Source organism: Scomber japonicus, chromosome 18 (assembly GCF_027409825.1).
Source record: "Scomber japonicus isolate fScoJap1 chromosome 18, fScoJap1.pri, whole genome shotgun sequence".
NCBI lineage: Eukaryota > Metazoa > Chordata > Actinopteri > Scombriformes > Scombridae > Scomber > Scomber japonicus.
Window position 1 is genome coordinate 25,564,337 of NC_070595.1, and position 22,841 is coordinate 25,587,177.

The window sequence follows — 22,841 nt, forward strand, 5'->3', positions numbered from 1 at the left end:
TTAGTTGAACAAATAGAAACTTGTGTTAGTGACTAGTATTCACATGTAGACTTGACAAACTGACACAGAAAGACACATCACATCTACGACCACAGATCTCACAACAAACACTGAATTATAATCAGCCTCTCGGCACAAATGCACATAACACTTCTTTCAGAGGTGTGGTTACACTTTCTTGGACAGTGATACAGTGCTAATTTAACCTCTACAAATAGAAGAAAGTGTAACTGAAAGTTTGTTTATCTTCATTAGCACGTTTTGATAATTTACATAAAGTATAAGCAATTTCAAATAGCTACCATGTCCAACTTGCAACCTGTCTTTAAGCAAGATTGAAAGAAATGTGCTGAACTGACACTATGTTATAACTTTGAAAGAACCACCCAGTAGTAACACTGTAATAAGAGGGAATGATACAGCTAATCTACTCAAAATAATTACATTATATCAGTTTCATATCCAATCATGAGTATAATATTGAAGGAAAAGGTTTGTGATTTTCCATATTGTCTTATTGTCAACGAACTCTGCTGTTGTTCAGAAACATAAAAACACATCAATGAGCTACACTGCTGCACTGGTTGACATGTTGTTTCACCACAAATAGTTTGGTCACATTAATTTATTTAGAATCAGTTCATGTCAAGCACTAATGTCAGCTGTCATGTTTTCTGTCTAAGATACTTTTTAACCAAGAAACACTTATACTCACATGCTGTCCAGTCATTCTATTAAGCATTAAACCATGAACAGAAAGTTTACTTCTTCATTATGGTTGAACACTGAGACAAAATGAGAGAATAAACAGAATGAGCAGGAAGAAAATGAGAGGGTTAGTAAGAATAACAGAACAGCAGTGAAGAACTGACTAAGTCAAAGTGTCATAGCTGGAAACAGTAAAAACAAAACTTTGTCAGTCAATTAAATTATGTTTTCTTTTCCCTTATGACCACAGTGAGGTGGATTTTATTACAAACACTATTTGAATTTTTCATTACATCAACTAAGTAATGTGTTTACATATTTACGTATCTATGTATTAAATATTTAATATATTTTAATGTTTTTGGAGGGAAACAGATGGAAGTAGGGTGAAAGGTAGCTGTTGGTTTAAAAGTAAATTTTAAAAAATCAGTCAGATGACCTTCTCAGCAGATAAAGGAAGTGGTGGGTGGGGTGGTGCTTGGCAGGAAAGCATTTCGCTGAAGAAGCTGCTCACCAACGCATAGTTGTACATAAGGAAAGAAGACACTTTGAGACGTGAGAAATGTCTGTGGCAAGGTAAGTTTTTATTCAATGAGCTTCTACTGTGTCTTGGTATTAATTTAAATATGCACTTTATATCCAAATCAACATGTAGCCTACTTAATATATTTCACATATTTTATATTGTAAACTCCAAAACTGTATATTATGTTATACTTAATGTGTGTTGGCGGGGGTTATAAAATTCAACAAAAAGACACCAACGAAACATATCCACTACAATAAGGTGAAAGTGTTTGTCTTCACAGGCTTTGTGGTTATATTTCAATCATTTACTTTATATGATTTGTGCATATGTGTTATGGAAGAGGATTGGAGCCACATGTGAAAAAAAATTCAGAGTTCTTTTTCATGGCCCTAAACTTCTAAAGCTAACATTTTATTCAAGTTGATGACAATTACGCTCAAGTGCAACACAACTGTTGTGAGTAAGAAGCCAATAAGTTCTTCTTCAAACAACCACTTGTTTAACAAGAATAAACATGTAGAAAAGAGGTATTTTCAACTGTTTTGGCTACAGTGTCCCATCCACCGTCCATAGTCTATGTTTAATACCGTCTTGTGTGACACAAGCAGAGACCATGCTGGTTAAACTAATAACAGATTATTGTAAACTAACCTACTAGACAAGAGATGCACTTCAGGTGTGTGTCAGGTTGTTTGCACTCTCCTGGTTTTCTTTATCAGTTTATTAATATGGCGTTATTTTGGTGCCACATTAGTGAGTGCGGAGCAGGGTTATTATAGTTTTGAAATTTTCATTAGTTTTTATTTCTATTTAGTTTTTCAGTTTGCTTTTTTGTTTCAGTTTAGTTTTTATTTAGTTTTAGTCTTAGTTTTAGTTAACTATAAAAACCCTGGTGCACAGTGGGACTCTCAAGCAAACACTTTATATTTTTAACAGAAAAAAATGAATCTGAGCAAACAAAAATTGGTCCTGTGCGCGCCCAACTCTGTCTGAATGCTTGCTCGAGTTGGTACAGTGTAATGAACCACAAAACCATTTCATCACAGACTGGTAGGAAGCAACTCTGATTGGCTGTTTTGCATCAAATCAGGCTGCTTCCTCAAAAGGCAAAGGCAGAATTATATATATAATAAGAGACCAGTTGATTGTTTGAATTTGTTTTGAAATCTCATGCACTGGATGTTGTTTTATATTACAGAGAGAAACTACAGGAGGCCTTGTGCCAGTACATCACAGATACCCTTATCGACATCAACACAGTGAAAGAATTCTGTGAGATCAATGAATGGGTGAATGAGAGGAACATAGAGTTGAACATGTTCATGGACATTAAGGTCAAAGCTGACAAAATTGACCTGAGCATCGGTCATGTTACCCATTCAGAGAGCAAAGGCAAGGCTTTGGGGGAATATATGATGAGTAAAGTGACCCAAGTGACTGCAGACAGCAGGCGTGAAGAGCTGGAGCAGGAGCTTGCTGGTGTGTTGAAGGACACACTGGGAGGACTGGAGAAGCTCGACTGCTTCCTGGATGCAGTGGAGAGGCTGGCGGTCACCTCGCTGCATGTGTTTAGTGAGGAGAACCGGGTGTTACATCTGCCCCAAGAGATCAGTCCTGTCACTGTTCAGGTTGTCATCAAAGCTGCTCGGGAGGTTTGTCCTCTCCTCCTCGAGTTTAAAAGAGATGCAAAGGCCTTCTTCCTTCCCAAACTTCAGAATGTGGAAGTCCTCGAATATAAGTTGAAAAAATACATCCAGACCGCCCAGAAGATCTGTGATGAGTTAAAGAAAAGGTAAACTTTTCATAAACCTTGTTAATGAAATGCCACAACCCAATCCTAAAAAATGACTTATGGAGAACTTAAGAGCATTTAATGAATAAAACATAGTTTCGTAAATAGAACTTCTATTTTTTGTCAAAATATCTGGTTTGTACAAAAGACATTATTTGAAATGTAATCTCTAAATTAATGATATAGTTATATAATTCACAGCTCTTTCAGTGAGTCTCACCTGAGTGTGAATATGGAAACTGTGGTAGATCTTGGTGAGGATTTTTCTGAAGATGACATACAAAGGATGCTTCGTCACATTAATGAGCTTAATAAAATCAGGTAAGCATGAAGTGATAAGAGGTTTGATGGTGCTGAAATATTATCTCATTGTGGTTGTGCAAAGTTGTTTTATATCTGAAATATAGTTTATGCTAGAGACAGCTTTATGTGGTATTTCAGATATTTAAAAACATGTTTTATAGAAAATGTGTTAAACAAATGAATGGACATTCAAAAGCAAAAAATATCTGGAGGAGGTTTGGCTTGTCTAAAACTAGTTTTAAAAAGTTGTCTTTAGACTGCAATACTGAAAGGATTGAATACATCTAGTCAGTATTACGTCAGTGTACTGTATTGTAGTCCATCGACTGCAGGAGGGTTTATGGTTCAATCCCCTGCTCCCTCTTTCCATGAGTATAGTGTGAATGTGTAAATGAGACAGAAATTGTGCTAAATAACTAAAGCCAATTTATTATGTCTGTACAAATTGTACAAATAACATTTTCTCACTTTTTTTCTTTTCTCTTTATCAGGATAGACCAGCACTTCCGGATGTTGTTCTTGTTCGAGAAGGACTCATGTTGTCGCTTCATCAGTGAGTTTGATGATCGACAGCCCAGGATGCAGCAATTTCTAAATGACCTGGAGGAATGCGCTGTTCACCTATACAGCATGAATAAGGGAGCAACAATCTCCAGTGTGGCAGGAAGCTCTGTGGGGGCAGTTGGAGGTATTCTTTCCATCATTGGTTTGGCATTAAGTCCTTTAACAGCTGGAACGTCTCTCCTTCTGACCGTGACAGGGCTTGGACTGGGAATTACCAGTGGAGTCAACAGTGCTGTCACCACAGCTACAGAGATTGGAGTCAACTACGTATATCAAAAGAAAGCCAGCAAAGCCTTCCAGAGCTTCATGGAAGATGTGCAGAGTCTCCAGGATTGTCTGGATGAGGTGTCTAGTCAAACAGTCACCAACACAGAAGTAAGTATGACAGATGTGGCTGTGGGAGTGGGCGAGGTCACTTTGTCAATTGTTGACACTGCCTCTGCTATTAATGATACATTGAAAAGTAAAGAGCTGGTTGCAGGTGTTGGCAAAGTGGTGACCCAGGAAGGTGTAGCATTACATAACGTGGTGTCAGATATCCCAGATATTGGTCAGGCAGCAGTCAAAGGGCCCCTTGCTCTTACCAAAACAGCCATGTTCTTCGATGCTCTTTTTCTTGGCATGGACTTCTTCTTCATCTGTTATGGCAGCATCAGTCTGGCCAAAGGCAGCGAGACTGAAGTCTCAAAGTTCATCAGAGCCAGAGCTGCACTTTGGAGCTCAGAGATGAACTCATGGCAGAAGATCCATGATTCACTAAGTCAGGGTCTGCTGACATCAGAGAAAAAACGAGCTACCTTGGAGACGCCATTTGAGCCGGAGATGGAGATCAAGACAGATGAAGAAACAAAAATTGAGTTACCATCTGATGAAGTGGATGAAAATGTGAAAGAAAAATGTTGTTGTGTAATACAGTAGAACCAGCAGAGTTTCACAATGTGCTTTTTTTCTTTTCTACCAACTCTGATTAATGTAAATGAACCATGAGTGAAAATCCACCTAATAGCTGAAAATCATTGATCAGTATTGAACATCACTTAAGTCATTTCTAATGATATTAACTGTATTTGTTTTCCTTAACTGGATGTATATACCTTTTGCCAAATTTGAAGCTTGTTTGAAAACATAATTCATTATGTCTGTATGTATCATATTAAGTGATACATTTGATCAAGAATAGCTTTATGTGAAAAATAAGAGTACTTCTTTTAACACAAGCAGTTGCAGTTTGCCACCATGTCCAATACTCCATTGTATGTTTTACCAAATAAACAGAGCTTAATGAGATTGTATTTGAATAATGCTAAGTGCCTTGCCTGCTTCATTCATTAGCCAAAATAAACGTTTATATAAATGTAATGTTAGTTGTGTCTTCACACAGTTTCGGATATTGTGGTGTGTCTATACACTGCGAGCATGAGATATGGTGTTTACTTACTGAACTAACTCTGAAGATATAGCATCACTTTCCTGCATTCATCTGTAAATAATTACTAATAATACTGTATTTTTGCACTTCTGGTTGGATACTAACTCCATTTCATTGGCTTTGTATCCATACTGCACAATGACAAAGTTGAATCTAATCTAATGTTTCATAAAGTGGAAGCAGTTTTCCAATGATGTTTAACCATGGAGGTCTTTGTAATATTTTACTTTTATAATACTTTGATTTATAATGAAACTATATTACTGTTTTCATCATTTTTACTGTCTTATCAATCTGATTTGATAAAAAGATTTGTATTAAATAAATATCTGTAAATGTAAGACATAAATTGACTTTCTTTTGTCTACTTTGTCTACTAAGTTTTGTCTTCTAGAAAACTGAAATAGGACACTAATTTTAAAGGAAGAAAGAAAATAATTAACATTTTTTACTTTGACTTTAACTGCTGACACAATATATCTCCTACTTCACTGTAAAGTTCATTCTCAGTGTTTGTGCACTGGAGGCTTCAAGTTTCCACATCACACTTGTTGCACTGAACCACGATTGGGTACAAACTGGTTGTGATGTCACAAATTCTTTATTTACATTTTGTATTAGTGAATTAAAACTATAATTTGAAGTTATTACATTCGTATCGTCAACAAATAATAGACTTGCAGACTGACCTTAAAGACAGTTATTAGAATAGTTTTCTGTGTTTTTTAGTCTTGCATGCAAACTTTTCTACTAGTTGAACAAATAGAAACTTGTGTTAGTGACTAGTATTCACATGTAGACTTGACAAACTGACACAGAAACACACATCACATCTACGACCACAGATCTCACAACAATTATAATCAGCCTCTCGGCACAAATGCACACTCATCACACTTCTTTCAGTGTGATGACTCCTTCACGGGCAGAGATGCTCACTTCCTCCTTAATCTCTACAAAGAGAAGAAAGTGTAAGAGAGAGTTTGTTCATCTTCATTTACACACGTTTTGATAATTTACACAAGGTAAAAGCAAGAAAAATACATAGATGAAATGTAAGATTTTTTAATCATGAGTATCACTGTGCATTTTTTGTTGAAATAATACTTCTGGGGAAAACAAGGGGAAGGAAAAAAAGCTTGAAAAAGGTCCCCAGATCAGCATTTTGGGCAGTGACTAGAGAGATAACCAGGATTCCTCCCAATCCTCCTCAAATCCTCTCACAGATGATTACAAATAGCTCTCAGGTGCTTCTGAGAGAAAAAAAAAGAACAGACAGGTAGCAAAAGAGGGAGGGAGCCAGAGAGCGACAGAGATAAACGAGAGGGACAGAGTGAGACCAAGCGGCAAGCAGGGTGCAACATCGCCCGTACAGGGCCACACAGAACAGAAAGTAGGAAGTGATAATAACAGGTTTGATGGTGCTAAAATATTCATTAAGCCTTGATGCACTTGTGCAAAGTTGTCTCGCATTTGAAATGTACTTGAACCTTTCAATAGTAGAGACAGTTCAAGCTTTATTTGGTATTTCAACTATTTAAAAACCTGTTTAATAGAAAATGTGTTTACAAAATTAATGAGCATCCCATGATTAATTATTCTCTTATTATATCATATGTAAAATGGTCTATATGAATCCAGTGTGCTTGAGACATTGAAAATGAATGCAATGATTGCTATTACCGTATTGTTAAAATAGTGCAGGTGCATTAAAAGGACACTAGGGGGCAACGCACCCTTGATTATGAAGAACACTTGTATCAGTTCAGGCTGTAGCTCAGCAGTTTATCCATCGATTGCTGAAGGGGTTGGTGCTTCAATCCCCTGCTCCCTCGTTCAACAAGTGCAGTGCTAAGTGTGCAAAATAACTGTAGCCAATTTACAGTGTCTGTTTAGATACCAGATAAAAGATGAAGAGGAGCTCTCTCATACTTAAATTCTTTACTTTAAATGTCCAGTTTTAAATTGTGTAACATATAAAAGCACACTTACTTATGTAATAAAACTTATTTATCTGGCAAATGCTTTTGTCCCAAGGACACTTCAACACACGAAAGAAGGAGCCAGGGACTGATACACCAACCCTAATGATTAGTAACTAAATGATGTCAAGTATATCCAACTGGACATGTATGTTTCTGGAGATAGTTTTGATTGTGGTGGAAAGGAGACAGGAAGACCTTTTGATTAAAAAAAAGGGATTCCAAGTTAATCAGTTCATTAAGCCCAGATTCTGGGTTTGTTCTCCTATTTTGTGCAAATTTTTGCTGAGGTGATTTATTGTTGCTTTAGCACCCTATAGTGTTTCTTAAATACACTCCCCGGCTACTTTATTAGGTACACCTTGCCACCTTGATTCTTTGTGGCATAGGTAGCAGAGATTTTGGTCCATCCAGATTTGTCGGCTACGCATCCATGATGTGAAACTCTCATTTGACCACATCCCAAAAGTGCTCTATTGGATTGAGATCTGGTGACTGCGGATGCCATTCGAGTACAGTGAACTCATTGTCATGTTCAAGAAACCAGTTTGAGAGTTGCGACATGGTGCTAAATGGGTACACTGTTGTCACAATGGGATTGGTGTTCAACAACATACACAAAAGACAGATTAACTGGAACAAGCAAAAACAAATACAAGCAACAGTTTTATCAGGTGATGGGTTTTGTTGGAACTGTCTTTCTGGTTTATTCACCTCGATGGTCACATCTATCAGCAACACAGAAGGCTTCTGACATAATGTGCCCTGTATGCTACAGTAGGTGGAGCTGGTTTATATACACCTCACAGTACACAATGATGTTAACACCTGTAGTTCATACATCATTAAATGTGTGACAGGATGACCTCAGTCGGCACCAAGCTAAGTTAAGGGTAAACAAAACATTCACAGTCGTGCACAGGAGATGCTGGGTAAACGTCATAAACCATTTACCTGCCCCCAACACAACTTTATAATCCTTAACCGGTAAAGAACAGAATGCGTGTATTTTCCTAATACATGGGTTCATCCAGATTAGTACTGACAGATTTGGAAATTTATGAGCATACAGCTCATGGAATGCTGTACCAGAGACGACAGACAGTACATGTCTATTGTCTCTGGTACAGCATTCCATTCATGTGCTGCTTTTATTGGAAAGGCAGATTGACTAAAAGCATATTTTTGCAGTGAGATAATGCAGTTTCCTCGTGTTACTCCTCTAGTGATTTGAATTTACTCATTGCCAGAAAAAGCTACTGCGTGGAGGCGGAGACAGACCATGAATTATTTTGTAGATAAGGGCATACGTTTGCATATTTGACTATTTTTAGCCTTTGTACATGTACAAGTATGTGTAGTTCAACAGTATTACTGGCTTTCTTAGTAAAATACATGCCAGTGGTTTTTGACACCTTTAGTTGTAGACAGCAATGGTTTAAGCGTAAGTCATTGCATTGGTGAACTTGACTTTTTGTATTGTTGGGTACATACAGGGGTGGACTGGGACAAAAAAATCGGCCCTGGCATTTTGGACCAGACCGGCCAAACACATTCGATAACACACACCTTTTTGGTCTCTTGGATGTGTATACCAGCCATGCAACTCTTTAAAACCACGTACCTTAAGCCATTCCAAGAATAGTACTACATAAATAACCCAGTCACAAAGGATGAACTCTTGAACTCAGAGAGAGAGATAGAGAGAGAGATGGAGAGAGAGAGGGAGAGAGAGAGAGAGAGAGAGAGTAAAAAAGGATGCAAATGACAAATTCCTATGACGAATTACTTGAAAGCTGTTGGATTGTTGGAATCCTGTCAGAGAGGAGGAGAGGTTCAGGCTTGTAGAAATCATAACTGTTACATTACAATAAATATTTTCATAATCAATGATAATTGAAAAAAAAGTTTTCTCACATTCAAGACTATTTAGTTCATTATGGAAGACATAAAAGTATTAACCTAGGCTTATTTTCTCATCCAGTCAGTGTACACACAGTGTCATATAAATTTCACCTGCATTTACAATACAAACTAACTTGGCCATAGAACATTAAATTATCAAATTATAATTAAATGTTTTTTTTATTGACGTTTTATCATTTAATCAGATTTACCAAGGGGCTGGGTTGCATTAGTCTACTCATTATATAGCGTAAAGTGTTCTGAAAGCAGTCCAGCTTCTACTACATGCTCCTGATGAGTGCCACCACCACCACTGTCATCAGCCACGGGAGCTGTAACCAATGGGCCGCAGACCAGTGTGTGTCAAGGAGCCGCTGGTGAGGAAACTGGCGCTGACTTTTTATCTGTGTTTAACTATGTGATTGGGCCAGTTCAGTGTCAATCGGGCCGCTGATCTACTGGTTTTATGGGCCAGTCAGACCAATATATGAATTTTTATGGCCAGTCCGTCCCTGTGTACATATATTACAGTGTCATCAGCGTACATTATGTCTCTATCTCAGGGCAAACAGATGGGGGATCATTTACATATAGGCTAAATGGGAGTAGGCCCTATATGGATCCTTGTGGGACACCAGTGGAAAGGCTTGATGTTTATCAACTCAACACAATTTGCGATCGGTTGGAGAGGAAAGACTCTATCCAACTAAGGGCATCTGGTGAGAAAGTAAAAGAAGACAACTTAGAGATGAGGACAGCATGATTTACAGTGTCAAAGGCTTTCCTAAGATCTAAAAACACAGCCTACAACAACACCTTTATCCAGTAATGCTTTAACTTTCTCTATAAGGATGCAGCTGGCCATATCAGTATAGTGTTTGGCTCTGAATCTAAACTGCATTGGGTGCAGGGAAACAGTGTTGTTCTGGTGTAAAGTTAGCTGTTCTGCAACCCATGTCTCTGCTATCTTTGATACTACTGGTAAAATACTGATTGGTCTAGAATTGCAGGTAGAGAGAGGGCTACCAGTTTTATTCATTATGGTAAACGTACTAGATTGATTATCTTGCACATTTGAAAGACGTAATCCTCAGCGCACCCTATTAGTTGATCAGCTTGCACATTTTTAGCAGGCAAAATTGAGTTTCCCCCCTTTTTTTAATACACAAACCTTTAGTGAATCAGGTCCTTAGTGTGTCTGAGTTCAGTAGGCAGTGACTGTGGGGGATCTAACTATGACTTGGGAGTCAGGGCTCTTAAGAGTCAAGGGGGCACATGTCAATAAAACAGATATGTAACTAGGGGCAAGACTGCTTAATGCCTTAAAGGTGGGTAATAAAATCTTAAAATCAACACAAAAGCTGACTCGATGCCAGTGTAGGGAGACAGGGGTAATGTGCTCATACCCCTTTGTGCTTGCCCCCCTCCACATACGGTCCATGCAATTAGATGAGCACCACCTTTTTGGACAAAGGCCGCCTGTGTTGTGTGACATATCAGGTTATTACTGAACAGGTTTATTACCCAGTATACACCTGACTTAAACAAATGACTTCCTCTTATCTGCAGTCTCACTACTCTTGTACAGACAATCACACCATACACACTAATCAGCATCAAGATCAGGACACTCTAGGTAGGTGTAACTGCAATTTCTGTGTATAAAGTTACATACAGGTAGCTACTATAATAGCTCATGGTCAACAAGGAAATGTTTATCCAGCTTTGTCATTGTCAAGTTCCTGTCAGAGTTAACAATGATAAGAAGTGTCAGTTAAGTCCATTGTTTGTCATTTTTTTTGTCAGGGAGCTGTCATTTACAGGAAACCAAATCATTCCAGGATGTTGTGTATAAATATAAATTAAATTTACTAAACCTCTCCAATAAATAATAAGTAAATCACTAAATTCATTTTTTGCATTTAAGGTATTGTATGTGTCCTATTTACATTTCATTATGGTGTGATTTGAGTTTTTTTTTTTTTTAATGGGGAATGTAATTAAAAACATAATTATTTGGGATTTCAAATTAGTGAATCTTTGATGAGTAAATTACTGTTAACTGTATCAATTCATTAATAAATGAATAAAGACATTACTGTCCAACACTGAGCGGGCGCAGGGTTGTTGAGGTGAGACAGACTGAACACGGAGTTAAAATTTTTCACTTCAGATCTGATTTGTTTATTACTGCAGTATGTGTTGGTCAGCTGGTAGTACAGCAACAGTAAAGTCCTACCAATGAGAGTCAGAGAGACAGAAGGAAGCACAGAGGCAAAGGATTATCACCCTTCAGAGACAGAGTGTGTGTATGTGTATGTTTATCTGTGTGTGTGTGTGTGTGTGTTAGATGTGTGTGAGGCACAGCCAGTGGAGAACAAGTGATAGACAGTAGATAACAGGTGTGTGTTTAGCAACGTGAAGTAAGGCAGGTAAGGGGGTGAGTGGGTGAAGTTAATAGAGAGGGACATGGGGGAGCATAATTCAGATGTCTCTTGGATTGTCATCCTCCTCTGTTTGGGGAGCCTGCTGACCACTGTCACCTGGTACTGGCTCGACAAGTAAGTGTTGCCTTCCTAACCACCTTTGCTGTAACTGTGCTTTAAAGTCATGTTTCATTTCACAATACTACTCACTCTTAAAAGTAAAGTTTCTAGCAGAGAAATGTGGGAAATGTCATTAAAGATTACATAACTGACAAGTTAATTTTTTTTTTTTTTTTTGGTAGAACAATTATAATAACAATACAACAAAGCATTTTTGGGGGGCGTGTTTGTTGCAGACATGCTGACAGGAAACAAGGGGAGAGAGGAATGGGTTCCATGTGGAACAAAGGTCCCTTGATAGACTCAAACCAAGGATGTTGTGGGTATATGGCATGCGCTATAACCAATTGGCAATAATTGCACAAAAAATTATATTACTGTTATTGTAAGTGTTATATTAATTTATGATGTACCTGCCAATTAACATTCATTTATGTCTTATAAAGTGTTGATCACATAAAGTAAAGTGAGTCATGCATTACTTAGGTGGCATTTGTCCCCTTAAAAGTACGTTAAAGTATGTTATTGTACGAGTATGCAACATTTGTACAATAAAATATACAAAGTAATTGAACATGAAACTGAAGACAATGGAACAGGAACAACCACATTCTAGACCTTTTGTCCTACAGAGTGGTAATTACAAAGCAGACCTGCTGCTAAAGGGAAGGCAGATTTTTCATGCATGTAATCTTAGCTTTTGTTGTTAGAAACAACAGTAGCACTCATATATTATGTGTTAGTCCAGGAAGTAAAATAGATAGTGATAACGACTGCTACTGTTTGAGGGGCAGGTAAAAGGTTCAAATTTGCACTTTTCTGTCTGTATTTTCTGAGTCAATTAAAATAAAGTGAAAAAAAATGAGAATAATGAAATACCCACATGATATCAAATACTCTCACACTTTTAGAACAGGAGTTTCTTCCTTGTTGACACTGACAGTCATGGTGCCAAGGAAATATGAGCACACAGATCTGTTTTCATGATCTGTTTGATTCATCATTTGTGTTTTTCCAGTGATGTGGAATATTATAAACCACCTCGTCCCAAGAAAGGCCACGGCAAGCTGAGTGATGTTTGTAAAGGCTGCAGGTGAGAGCAAACACACAGTTCCTTCAGTTGGATGTTTGAGCTTCACTGTGCATAAAGTATGTGCAGTTTGACACTAGATGGCTGTTTTCACATCCAGCGGCTGAAAGTGGAAAGTTTCTCTGTGCTAATAGAAAATCTGATTTTAAGCCTACAAGCAAAACCCTATCCCTAACCCTAACCTCATACAAGCGCGATGTAGAAACTTGAAGCTTCCACTGCACATACACTGATCATGGCTTTAACAGTGAAGTATTTGCATATTCATATATTCTGGAACTTTTAATGAAGTAGATTGAATTTCAGAGGATTTTTAAAGAGTTTTTAGAAAAAACATATCAGACCCACATTATTGTTCCAAGTAATATATGTCTGGAGGGGATCTTTCAGTAACCTTTTTATTTATGCCTTCATAAACTGAAATTATATACCCACCAGGGAACATACATCTGACTGTGTGTGCATGTGCATGTGTGTTTGTCTTTGTGTGTGTCACAGTGAGGTCATCGACAAGGTAAAAGAGCGTTACTCTCAAACCTGGAAGAAGCAAGAGGAAAATTCCCTAAAATTTCGGTAAAAAAGCCAACATCCTCTGAAAGATTTTTAAAAAAAGTCAATGTGAGATATGTTACCATTTTTATTAAAAGAAAGAACAATAATTCGATGTAAGGAAAAATAAAAATGTTCGTTAAAATAGAGGCACCTGACTAGCAGATGTCATCCAAGTAACCATTCGATTGGCCATATGATTTATGGTTACAGACAGTCTTCACCAAGGAACTGAGACTGTTTTTGCTCAGTTACGAATTTTATGGAAGTAAAATTGTGCACAATTTGAAATTCATAACCTCAAAGACTTAAGTAACTGTCATTTCACATACTTCTTATTTAGCTAATTATGAAGCTTTCTGCAAAACTGTCAGTGTCAACAGTACTGACTGCATTCAAGGACTATTTAACAAAGTCCTTGTGGTTCCCCAGATCTCGGCTGAGAAAGCAGTGCAATGGCTCCGACATGGCCATCATCACCCAGGAAAACACTCCGATTGGATCAGAGCTTGTGTACGACGCTAACGGGAAGAAGAAGCTTCAGGTTACCCGGGAGATTTTCCGCACCTTTGCAAAGGTATGCTGCTCATCATTCATGGATATTACCATGGCACCAGCTGCTTGCTCCGTGTCTTTCTTGTTCCTCAAATATTGTTCTATAGTGTTTGTTTCACGGCTGATCATGTGCCCAATCACATGTTGGCATTTTAAACACGACACAGCATGGTTTATGTTTGATAAGATGCTGCAGTTATTTTTGTTTACCCCAACCACTAAATACATTTTGGTTTAATCATTAATATTTAACATACTGAGAGCAAAAGTAGTGTCTTTATAGCAGTAGGCAGCATGTGAATGACAAGCAATCAATTTAAATGTTTATTAATTCCACAACTCTGTTTTGTATTAAAAAACACATTTATCTTTGCATGTTCTTTGCATTTTAGGAATTTGTTATAAAATGTTATATGTTATGTTAAATATTTTGGCAAACGTCCCACTTTTGAATGGGGCAACTATTGATCTGTAGTTAAATGATGTCACGTATGTTTCATATGTCACGAATGTGACTTAAACGTACAGCTTAACACACATTTAAGAACATATGTTTTGCAGTTGTAAGAATGGAGGGTAACTGTTATGTAAGTAATGGCCGTGGTAGTTTATGATAATAAATTATTATGTAATAAATAAATAAATATTTGTGAATTGACATGCTTGAGTTGTTCTTGATCAACTCTGACAAACAGTAAGAGCTCATTAATTAGTATTTTTTAAGCGTGAGAACCAATCCAAAATGACAAATGACACATTTTAATCATGGCATGGCTTCTTTTACTTTACTCTAGTTCCTTGGCAGTTCACAATTAAAAAACTAAAACAACTAGACAAACAACACAGTACACACATTTGTCCACAGTGAAATTGACAAAATTTAGAGTCTGTAAATACGGAGTTGAGTAGCTTTTTCGCAAACTTTTGAATATGTTTTTTGATGTCTGGTAGTGTGTCTCTGAATGCACTGAATGAGTCACCAAAGGAAAGTAAACAAAGTCACATAGTGGAGGGGTAAGTGATTTATAATTTGTAAATTTTAATATAATCTAAAATTCTCACAGCCAAGAAGATTATGTTTCCCTATTATCCTATAATGATAACTGGTTGTCTATTGAATTGACATTTTCACCAGAATTGTTAATTTGCACAAAATACGGATAAATACAACTTTGAGCCACAGATTGAAAAGCCATAGTCATAGTCTCAAGGCACACCCGGGGGGAGGAGAGTGTCCAGCTTGGGGATCTCAAAATTGCCTCTTTGCTTTTGCGGATGATGTGGTTCTTTTGGTCTCAACCAGACGGGGAGTTCCGGTCCTCTGAAATGAGGCCAACGTGGAAGTAACTTAGAACTGCATTCTATCAAAAGGCCACCAGGGGGCAACCGTTTTGTTTGACTTCCGTCTCTATACAAGTCAATGGAGAATTCACCAACTTCTCACTTGATTTCTAACCTCAGTAAACGTTTTCAAAATGTGTTTATGGTCTCAATCGCTAGTTTAAAGCCTTCTTCAATGCAGTATGATGTTCATTTGGGACATTTTGGCCTCCCTGATTTTATATTTGACGATAAAGCAGGGTATGCATTAGGAAGTGGCTACGTCCTGATTGGCTTGATTACCCAATGTCCTCGAGATCCAGCCCTCGCAACCATAGCAACCTCCCCTGCTCCAACCCCATATAAGTAGAATCCGTGTTTTTTTTCCCCCGGCATGCACCTGAAATTTTCAAGATGGCGCTGCCAGGTCCGAAACTATTGGCTTCCGACCAGCAGTCCACAAACCAATGGGTGACGTCACGGATGTTACGTCCATTTCTTTTATACAGTCTATGGTCTCAACACATGACCTCCATTGCACACTGGGATGGTTTGCGGTTGAATGTGAATAGGCCGGGATGAGCACCTCCAAATCAGAGGCCAGGGTGCTCTGCCAGAAAAAGGTGGATTGCTGCCCCAAGTGGAGAAGTGTCTGGGGTCAGAGGGTTAAGTGTTGTCCTGCTCCTGACACTTTTCTGAATAAACTATAAAAAAAGTATAGTTGTCCCTTCCTCAAGATATCTTTTTGTCTTCAATGAACAGTATATCCTAAAAGGTATATACAGTATATCCTAAAAGGTATATACTGTACTATGTCTTTATTTTGTTTAATGATTGTAATAGTAATACATTGTTGAATCCAGGAGCATCCTTTCAAGACTAAAAGATTGGACACATGTGCTCTTGTTGGGAACGGTGGTATCTTGACTGACAGCAGGTGTGGAAAGAGCATCGATTCAGCTCAATTTATTATGAGGTGAGACAGGCGTCCAGTGTAGTCAATTGAAATGCTGATTAATCAACAAAATTATGCTCATCTCTGCTGAAATTCCATACAAACGTTTCTATATATTCTTTTTTGTTTTTTGCAGGTGCAATCTACCGCCTTTGAAAGATGGCTATGAGGAACATGTGGGCATCAAGACTGATCTTGTGACAGCAAACCCAAGCATTCTCATGCAGAAGTGAGCAAAATGATGAGTCTCATTTGACTGGCTTCTTGTAATATTCCTCATCTTTTGTTATTTCACATTTCACGTCTTTTCCCCCAGGTATGGGTCTCTAATGAATCGTCGCCGTCCATTTGTGGAGAGTCTACAAACCTATGGAAATGCTTTGCTTGTCCTTCCTGCCTTTTCCTATAGCTTCAATACTGCTGTGTCACTGCGGGCCGCTTACACAATTGAGGACTCTGATAGCCCAGTTCGTCCTGTCTTCTTCAACCCTGGGTACCTTCGCAATCTTTCTGTCTTCTGGAGAAATGAGGGCCTGAAAGCAGGACGTCTCAGCACCGGCTTTATCATGACTAGCATAGCACTGGAAATCTGTGACAATGTGGAACTGTATGGGTTCTGGCCCTTCAGTAGTCACCCATATGATTATTATCCCCTGTCTAATCACTACTACGATGACAAGAAGGTTTCATTTGTCCACGCCATGCCTGCTGAGTTCAACATCTTGTTGCAGCTGCACAGTGAGGGTGTGCTCAAACTTCATCTGGAAAATTGCTGACCATGTGAAAAGTAGTTCCCAGACTTGGGTGAAGCCAGTCACTCATGAAGTTTTTCATCCAAGACCAAGACATTTGCACAGAAATCATAATGCACTACTGATAAGACAAAGTCCTATATTGCATCTACAGCTGTATTTACTACTGCAAATGTTCCAGCTGGTATCGTTTAAGGAGTTATTTTGATTGAACTGGGAAGCATTTGTGAAGTGTGAAGTGAAGTGAAAATTGACTAATGACAGAAATTCGATTGACCATGGGAAGTTTTAGACAAACCCTTCTAGATAAACTGAAGATAAACTTATATAAAGAATTCAGATGCCTCCTTCACATGAAGATTGTCTGGATGAAATACTTTATCATCTTATGAAAGCACCAGCACATTGAATGTCAAGGATTTTTTTTTAATTTTTAATTTTTTACATTTTTGTTAAGAAGCACATCACACATTTAACCACTCTGAAAAATATTAAGGCAAGTTTACATTTTGATTACACCCTTTTTAAATGTAGTCATGCTGGGAGTGCAAACAGAAACAGACATATTATCAGTAAACACATTCAGGAGGTCTCGTCTCACAAAGGTTTCATGCAGGCTTTGGGAGGTGTCTTGCGCAACTGGGAATATTACCTTTCACTTTCATACTTTTAAAGTCTTGCAGTGTTTTTTTCCCATACAGATTTATATTTATACAAGTTATAAGTGACCAAACTTTAGAACTCCTGGTGAGTTAACTTTGAAATAATGTGACTTTATAATTGTGTTTTTATTTATTTATTTGGGCATTTTTGTGAAAGAAAATAAATAATTATTAGAGAAGTTATCGGTTTGTCATTTGTCTATGTACATTTTTGTGCTAGTGTAAGATTTTGACACCTGACAACTTATCAGTGTCTACAACAGGCATGTTATTTGTGTTTTTAGCAGCCAATCTTGTTGCCAAAAATTCCAAAAGCCACCTAGGCAAGGCAAGGCAACTTTATTCATATAGCGTGCTTCATACACAGGGGCAACTCAATATGCTGTACATAAAATCTAAATATTAAACAGTAAAAATTGGAAACATGAAAACATGCAAACCAGAAAACCTAATTATAATAAAAAGAAAACAGAAAGCTAGACTAAAATGGAGCATAAAATAAAAGAGTGCAGCAAGAAAATAATAATTTGCTTTAAAATGATTGAAAGAACATGCAGTGCAAATGAAAGATTAAAATTTGAAGTGCTTTCAGCACATGAAAAGAGATACGTTTTTATCATGGATTTTAAAAATATTCACTTTTGTGGCTGATTTCAGTTCTGCTGGTAGCTTGTTCCAGTTGTGTGCAGCATAACGACTAAATGTTACTTCACCAGGTTTAGTTTGAACTCTGGACTCAACTATCTGACCTGAGTCACCTTAAAAGAAGATTTAGGACAGGATGGTTAAGATGTTGCGTTCAGTTAGCAGGGAAGTGGTGTCAAAGCTCCGCTGAGACTGTACAGATAGATTAGCATCTGCCGACAGAAAGAGAACTGTCATCAGGTGAGGAAATTCCTTCCATTGTGGGTTCGACTACTGCTGTGGAAACAAACATTCCTACATTTTCCTGTCTGCTTGTATTTGCAGCAAAAATACATGTGTGTGGAGTGCAGCAGTATACCAGCAGACGTAAACACTAGTAGGGGGCGACTTGCTTGGCTGATGGCCATGTGTTGACGTTATCTGATCCACGTATTCCTTTAACTCTCAGTAGTGATAACTTCATGAGTTTATTTAATGATAAACTTTTAACTATTAGGGACAAAATCAATCACCTCCTGCCCTCAATAAGCACTGATTTATCCTCTAACACAGGATACCTAGAAATTGCTGTTAAACCTGACACTTTAAACTCTTTCTCTACAATCGACCTTACAGAATTTATGATTTAATGATTACTTCATCCAAACCATCAACCTGTCTCTTTGACCCAATTCCAACTAGGCTGCTCAAGGAAGTATTTCCCTCAGTTAGCACTTCCTTATTAGATATGATTAATCTGTCTTTGGTGACAGGTTATGTACCACAGTCCTTTAAGGTAGCTGTAATTAAACCACTTCTTAAAAAGCCTACTCTTGATTTAGAGGTTCTAGCCAACTAAAGGCCGATATCGAACCTTCCCTTTCTCTCCAAGATCCTTGAGAAAGCAGTTGCCAATCAACTGTGTAACTTTCTACATAGTAACAGTTTATTTGAGGATTTTCAGTATGGATTTAGAGCTCATCATAGCACAGAGACTGCACTGGTGAAAGTTATAAATGACCTTTTAACTTCATCAGACAATGGACTTCTCTCTGTCCTTATTCTGTTAGATCTTAGTGTTGCCTTTGACACTATTGATCATCACATCCTGTTGCAGAGACTTGAACGTTTAATTGGCATTAAAGGAACAGCATTAAAATGGTTTAAATCATATTTATCTGATATATTTCAGTTTGTAAATGTTAATGATAAATCCTCCATGCAAACAAAAGTTAGACACGGTGTTCCTCAAGGTTCAGTGCTTGGACCAATACTATTCTCCTTACAGTATATATGCTTCCTTCAGGAAACATTATTCGGAAACACTCAATACATTTTAATTGTTATGCAGATGATACTCAATTATATCTATCAATAAAGCCAAATTAAATTAACCAATTAACTCAACTACAAACATGCATTAAGGACATAAAGGCCTGGATGACCTGCAACTTCCTGTTATTAAATACAGAAAAAACTGAAGTTATTGTGCTTGGCCCTAATCACCTCAGAAACTCACTATCAAATGACATAACTACTCTGGCATTACTTTGGCCTCCAGCACCACTGTAAGGAACCTAGGAGTTATATTTGATCAAGATCTGTCCTTTAATTCCCATATAAAACAAATGTCAAGGACTGCCTTCTTTGATCTGCGTAATATTGCAAAAATGAGACATATCCTGTCTCAAAATGATGCTGTAAAACTAGTCCAAGCATTTGTTACTTCTCGACTGGACTACTGTAATTCATTACTATCAGGCTGTCCTAACAACTCTCTAAAGAGTCTCCAGCTGGTCCAGAATGCAGCTGCTCGTGTTCTGACAAAAACTAGAAAGAGAGATCATATTACTCCCATCTTGGCTTCACTGCATTGGCTTCCCGTAAAATTCAGAATAGAATTCAAAATCCTTCTCCTCACCTTCAAAGCTCTCAATGGTCAGGCTCTGTCATATCTTAAAGAGCTTATAGTACCTTATGTACCTACCAGAACACTGCACTCCCAGCATGCAGGCTTACTTGTGGTTCCTAGTATCTCTAAAATTAGAATGGGAGGCAGAGTCTTCAGCTAAAAACTTTCCTTTTTGATAAAGCTTATAGTTAGGGCTCTTAGAGCTCTTAGTTTATGCTACTATAGGCTTAGACTTCTGGGGGACTCCCATGATGCACTGAGCTCCTCTCTCCCCCTCCCTCTCTCTCTCTCTATCCATCCATCTATATCCATCAACATTCTGGACCTTCTAGCTTCATTGTTGATTTTCATTGTGCTTCTCTCTCCTATCCTTCCTCTCTCTCCTCTCAACCCCAACCGGTCGAGGCAGATGGCCGCCCACTCTGAGTCGGGTTCTGCCTGAGGTTTCTTCCTTTTAAAAGGGAGTATTTTCTTGCCACTGTTGCCTCGTGCTTGCTCATGTGGGAATGTTGGGTCTCTTTAAAATTAAAACCTGAAGAGTTCGGTTTAGAACCTGCTCTATGTGTAAAGTGTCTTGAGATAACTTTGTTGTGATTTGGCGCTATACAAATAAAGATTGATTGAGATTGAATCATGTCCATCAATTGAATTTACCACAGGTGGGCTCTAATCAAGGTGAGGAAACATCTGAGAAATGATGAGATGGAATGCACCTACGCCAATGTTAATGTGATGTTTCTTTTTTTTCCATTTAAATACATTTGCAAAAAATCCAATGTGTTTTTGCTTTGTCATTATGGGGTATTTATATTGATGAGGAAAAATGGAATTTAAATGATTTTGGCTTAATATTTGTGCTAATTAGATATTTTTCTGTCATCAACTCCTCCAACAGCTTTGGGTCATTCAGCCTTTGAAGGGAAGATTCAACCAAAGATTCAAACCCTAATGTCAAGTGGCAGAAGAGATACCACGACAATTTGCATCTGGAAATATTACATGGTATGTATGTATCCAATACATGTGTCTAATGTCCTATGTTTAACGCTGCTTTGGATAAGTGTCTACCTAGGCTACTTTCACACGTAAAAGCACTAACTTAATGTTAACTTTAACATCAACGTGTCTATATAGACAAAAGTATTTTAATGCCTGCCATTACACCCATAGGAACTTCGATGACATTCCAATCTGAATTAAGGGTTTTGATGTGGACTTGGCCTACTCTTTCCAGCTGTAACAGCTTCCACTTTTTTGGGAAGGATTTCCGCAAGTGTGGAGTGTCTGTGGAAATTTGTGACCCTTCTTTAAGAATAGCATTTGTGAGGTCAAACACTGATGTTGGACAAGAAAACCTGGCTTGCAATCTCTCTTTTTCTCAAATGTGTTAGATGGCATAGTGAAAACTGTTTTCAGTGGGCCAGTCAAGTTCTTCTACAACAAACTTGCCTGACCACGTCTTTATGGACCTTGCTTTGTGCACTGGGGTACCGTCATGCTGGAACTGAACAGGGCCTCCCCAGTGCTTTAAGTGGAAAAATATGAGTGCCAGTAATCCCTGTATTCACCTGTTGGCATATGAGACAAGCGGTTGGTATCAGCCGATCATCCAGTAATACATTCTGAATTTCTAGAGTAAATAAAAGATAGGAAGACAATGCCGATTTTCACAAAATGTATTAATTCCATTGTGAGTCATGAATGCCTCACTTCGCACATACATTTGAGGAAATTAAATCAAACTTGTGACTTTTACCTCTAGTATATATTTTATCAGTTTGATTTCTTTTTAACTATAAATGGCAATACTGTTTAGTAGATGTAAGCACTTTTTCCATTTTGTATTAGCTTCTGAATCAATGTTGTTATAAGAAATTAATGATGACCTTCAATAAAGAAAACTGGATTCGAAATATCAAAGTTTAAGTTGAATTCATTTAGCTTTTATAAGCGGAGCGTTTTACCAACGCAATGGACAGGGTTACAATAGAAAAGACTCCTCGTGGAGCGTTGTCAGATAGTTTTTATACTATCTGCGTGCAACAGCCACTTCCCATAACTGACAGACATTTCCATAGATAGCCTCATAACGGTTTCTCGACAGATTCTCCATAGATATCATCACACATAGAGTTGAAAACTCTTTCTGCCAGTCTCAGCAAACCGTTGAGACAGAAAGTATTAAAACAGTTATGCAAAAAAACAGGAACACACACACATTGTATGATTTAAGAAATCTGAATGACAGTATACTCCTAATTTTTATATCACGTGATCAAACTTTTGCAGTAAATAATGTTTTTTTAAAATGTTTTTTCACATATGAATGGAAATCTATGATAGAGGCACAACAGTTTCGTACTGTGATGCATAAGGGATTAGGCCTGAATGTCAGGGAAGGCTACTGAGTAGGTGTATGGCTGGAGCTGTAGTGGTGACTGCAGTTGGCTGAGGAATGCAGGGTGTGACTTGGAGTTTGAGAGTGAAGAATTGAGGGGCCTGGAGATTTTGGTAGATCAGTTGGGAGCTGGCAGAGTTTTGAGAGGGTTGCTGAGAGCTGGAGGCTGCTGGTGTATTAAAGAAGGGAGTTGGGGGAAGTGAGCTATTATACGGAATTAGATTGTACAGAAGTTTTGACTGATCAAGAACAATTTCGGCTGATAA

General features: G+C 37.9%; 2 protein-coding genes and 1 pseudogene across 2 annotated transcripts in view; all 3 read left to right on the forward strand.

The window, feature by feature from the left end:
- rpl3 (ribosomal protein L3) overlaps positions 1-22,841 on the forward strand; it is a 291,434-nt gene that overhangs the window by 107,959 nt on the left and 160,634 nt on the right. The gene's annotated exons all lie outside the window — the stretch shown is intronic.
- Positions 1,271-6,300, forward strand: LOC128379315 (uncharacterized). Its single transcript, XM_053338935.1, has 5 exons — positions 1,271-1,284; positions 2,436-3,029; positions 3,231-3,350; positions 3,824-4,781; positions 6,232-6,300. The coding sequence occupies exons 1-5, from the start codon at positions 1,271-1,273 to the stop codon at positions 6,298-6,300; spliced, it is 1,755 nt and encodes a 584-aa protein (XP_053194910.1).
- Positions 11,682-17,018, forward strand: LOC128379316 (alpha-2,8-sialyltransferase 8F-like; annotated as a pseudogene).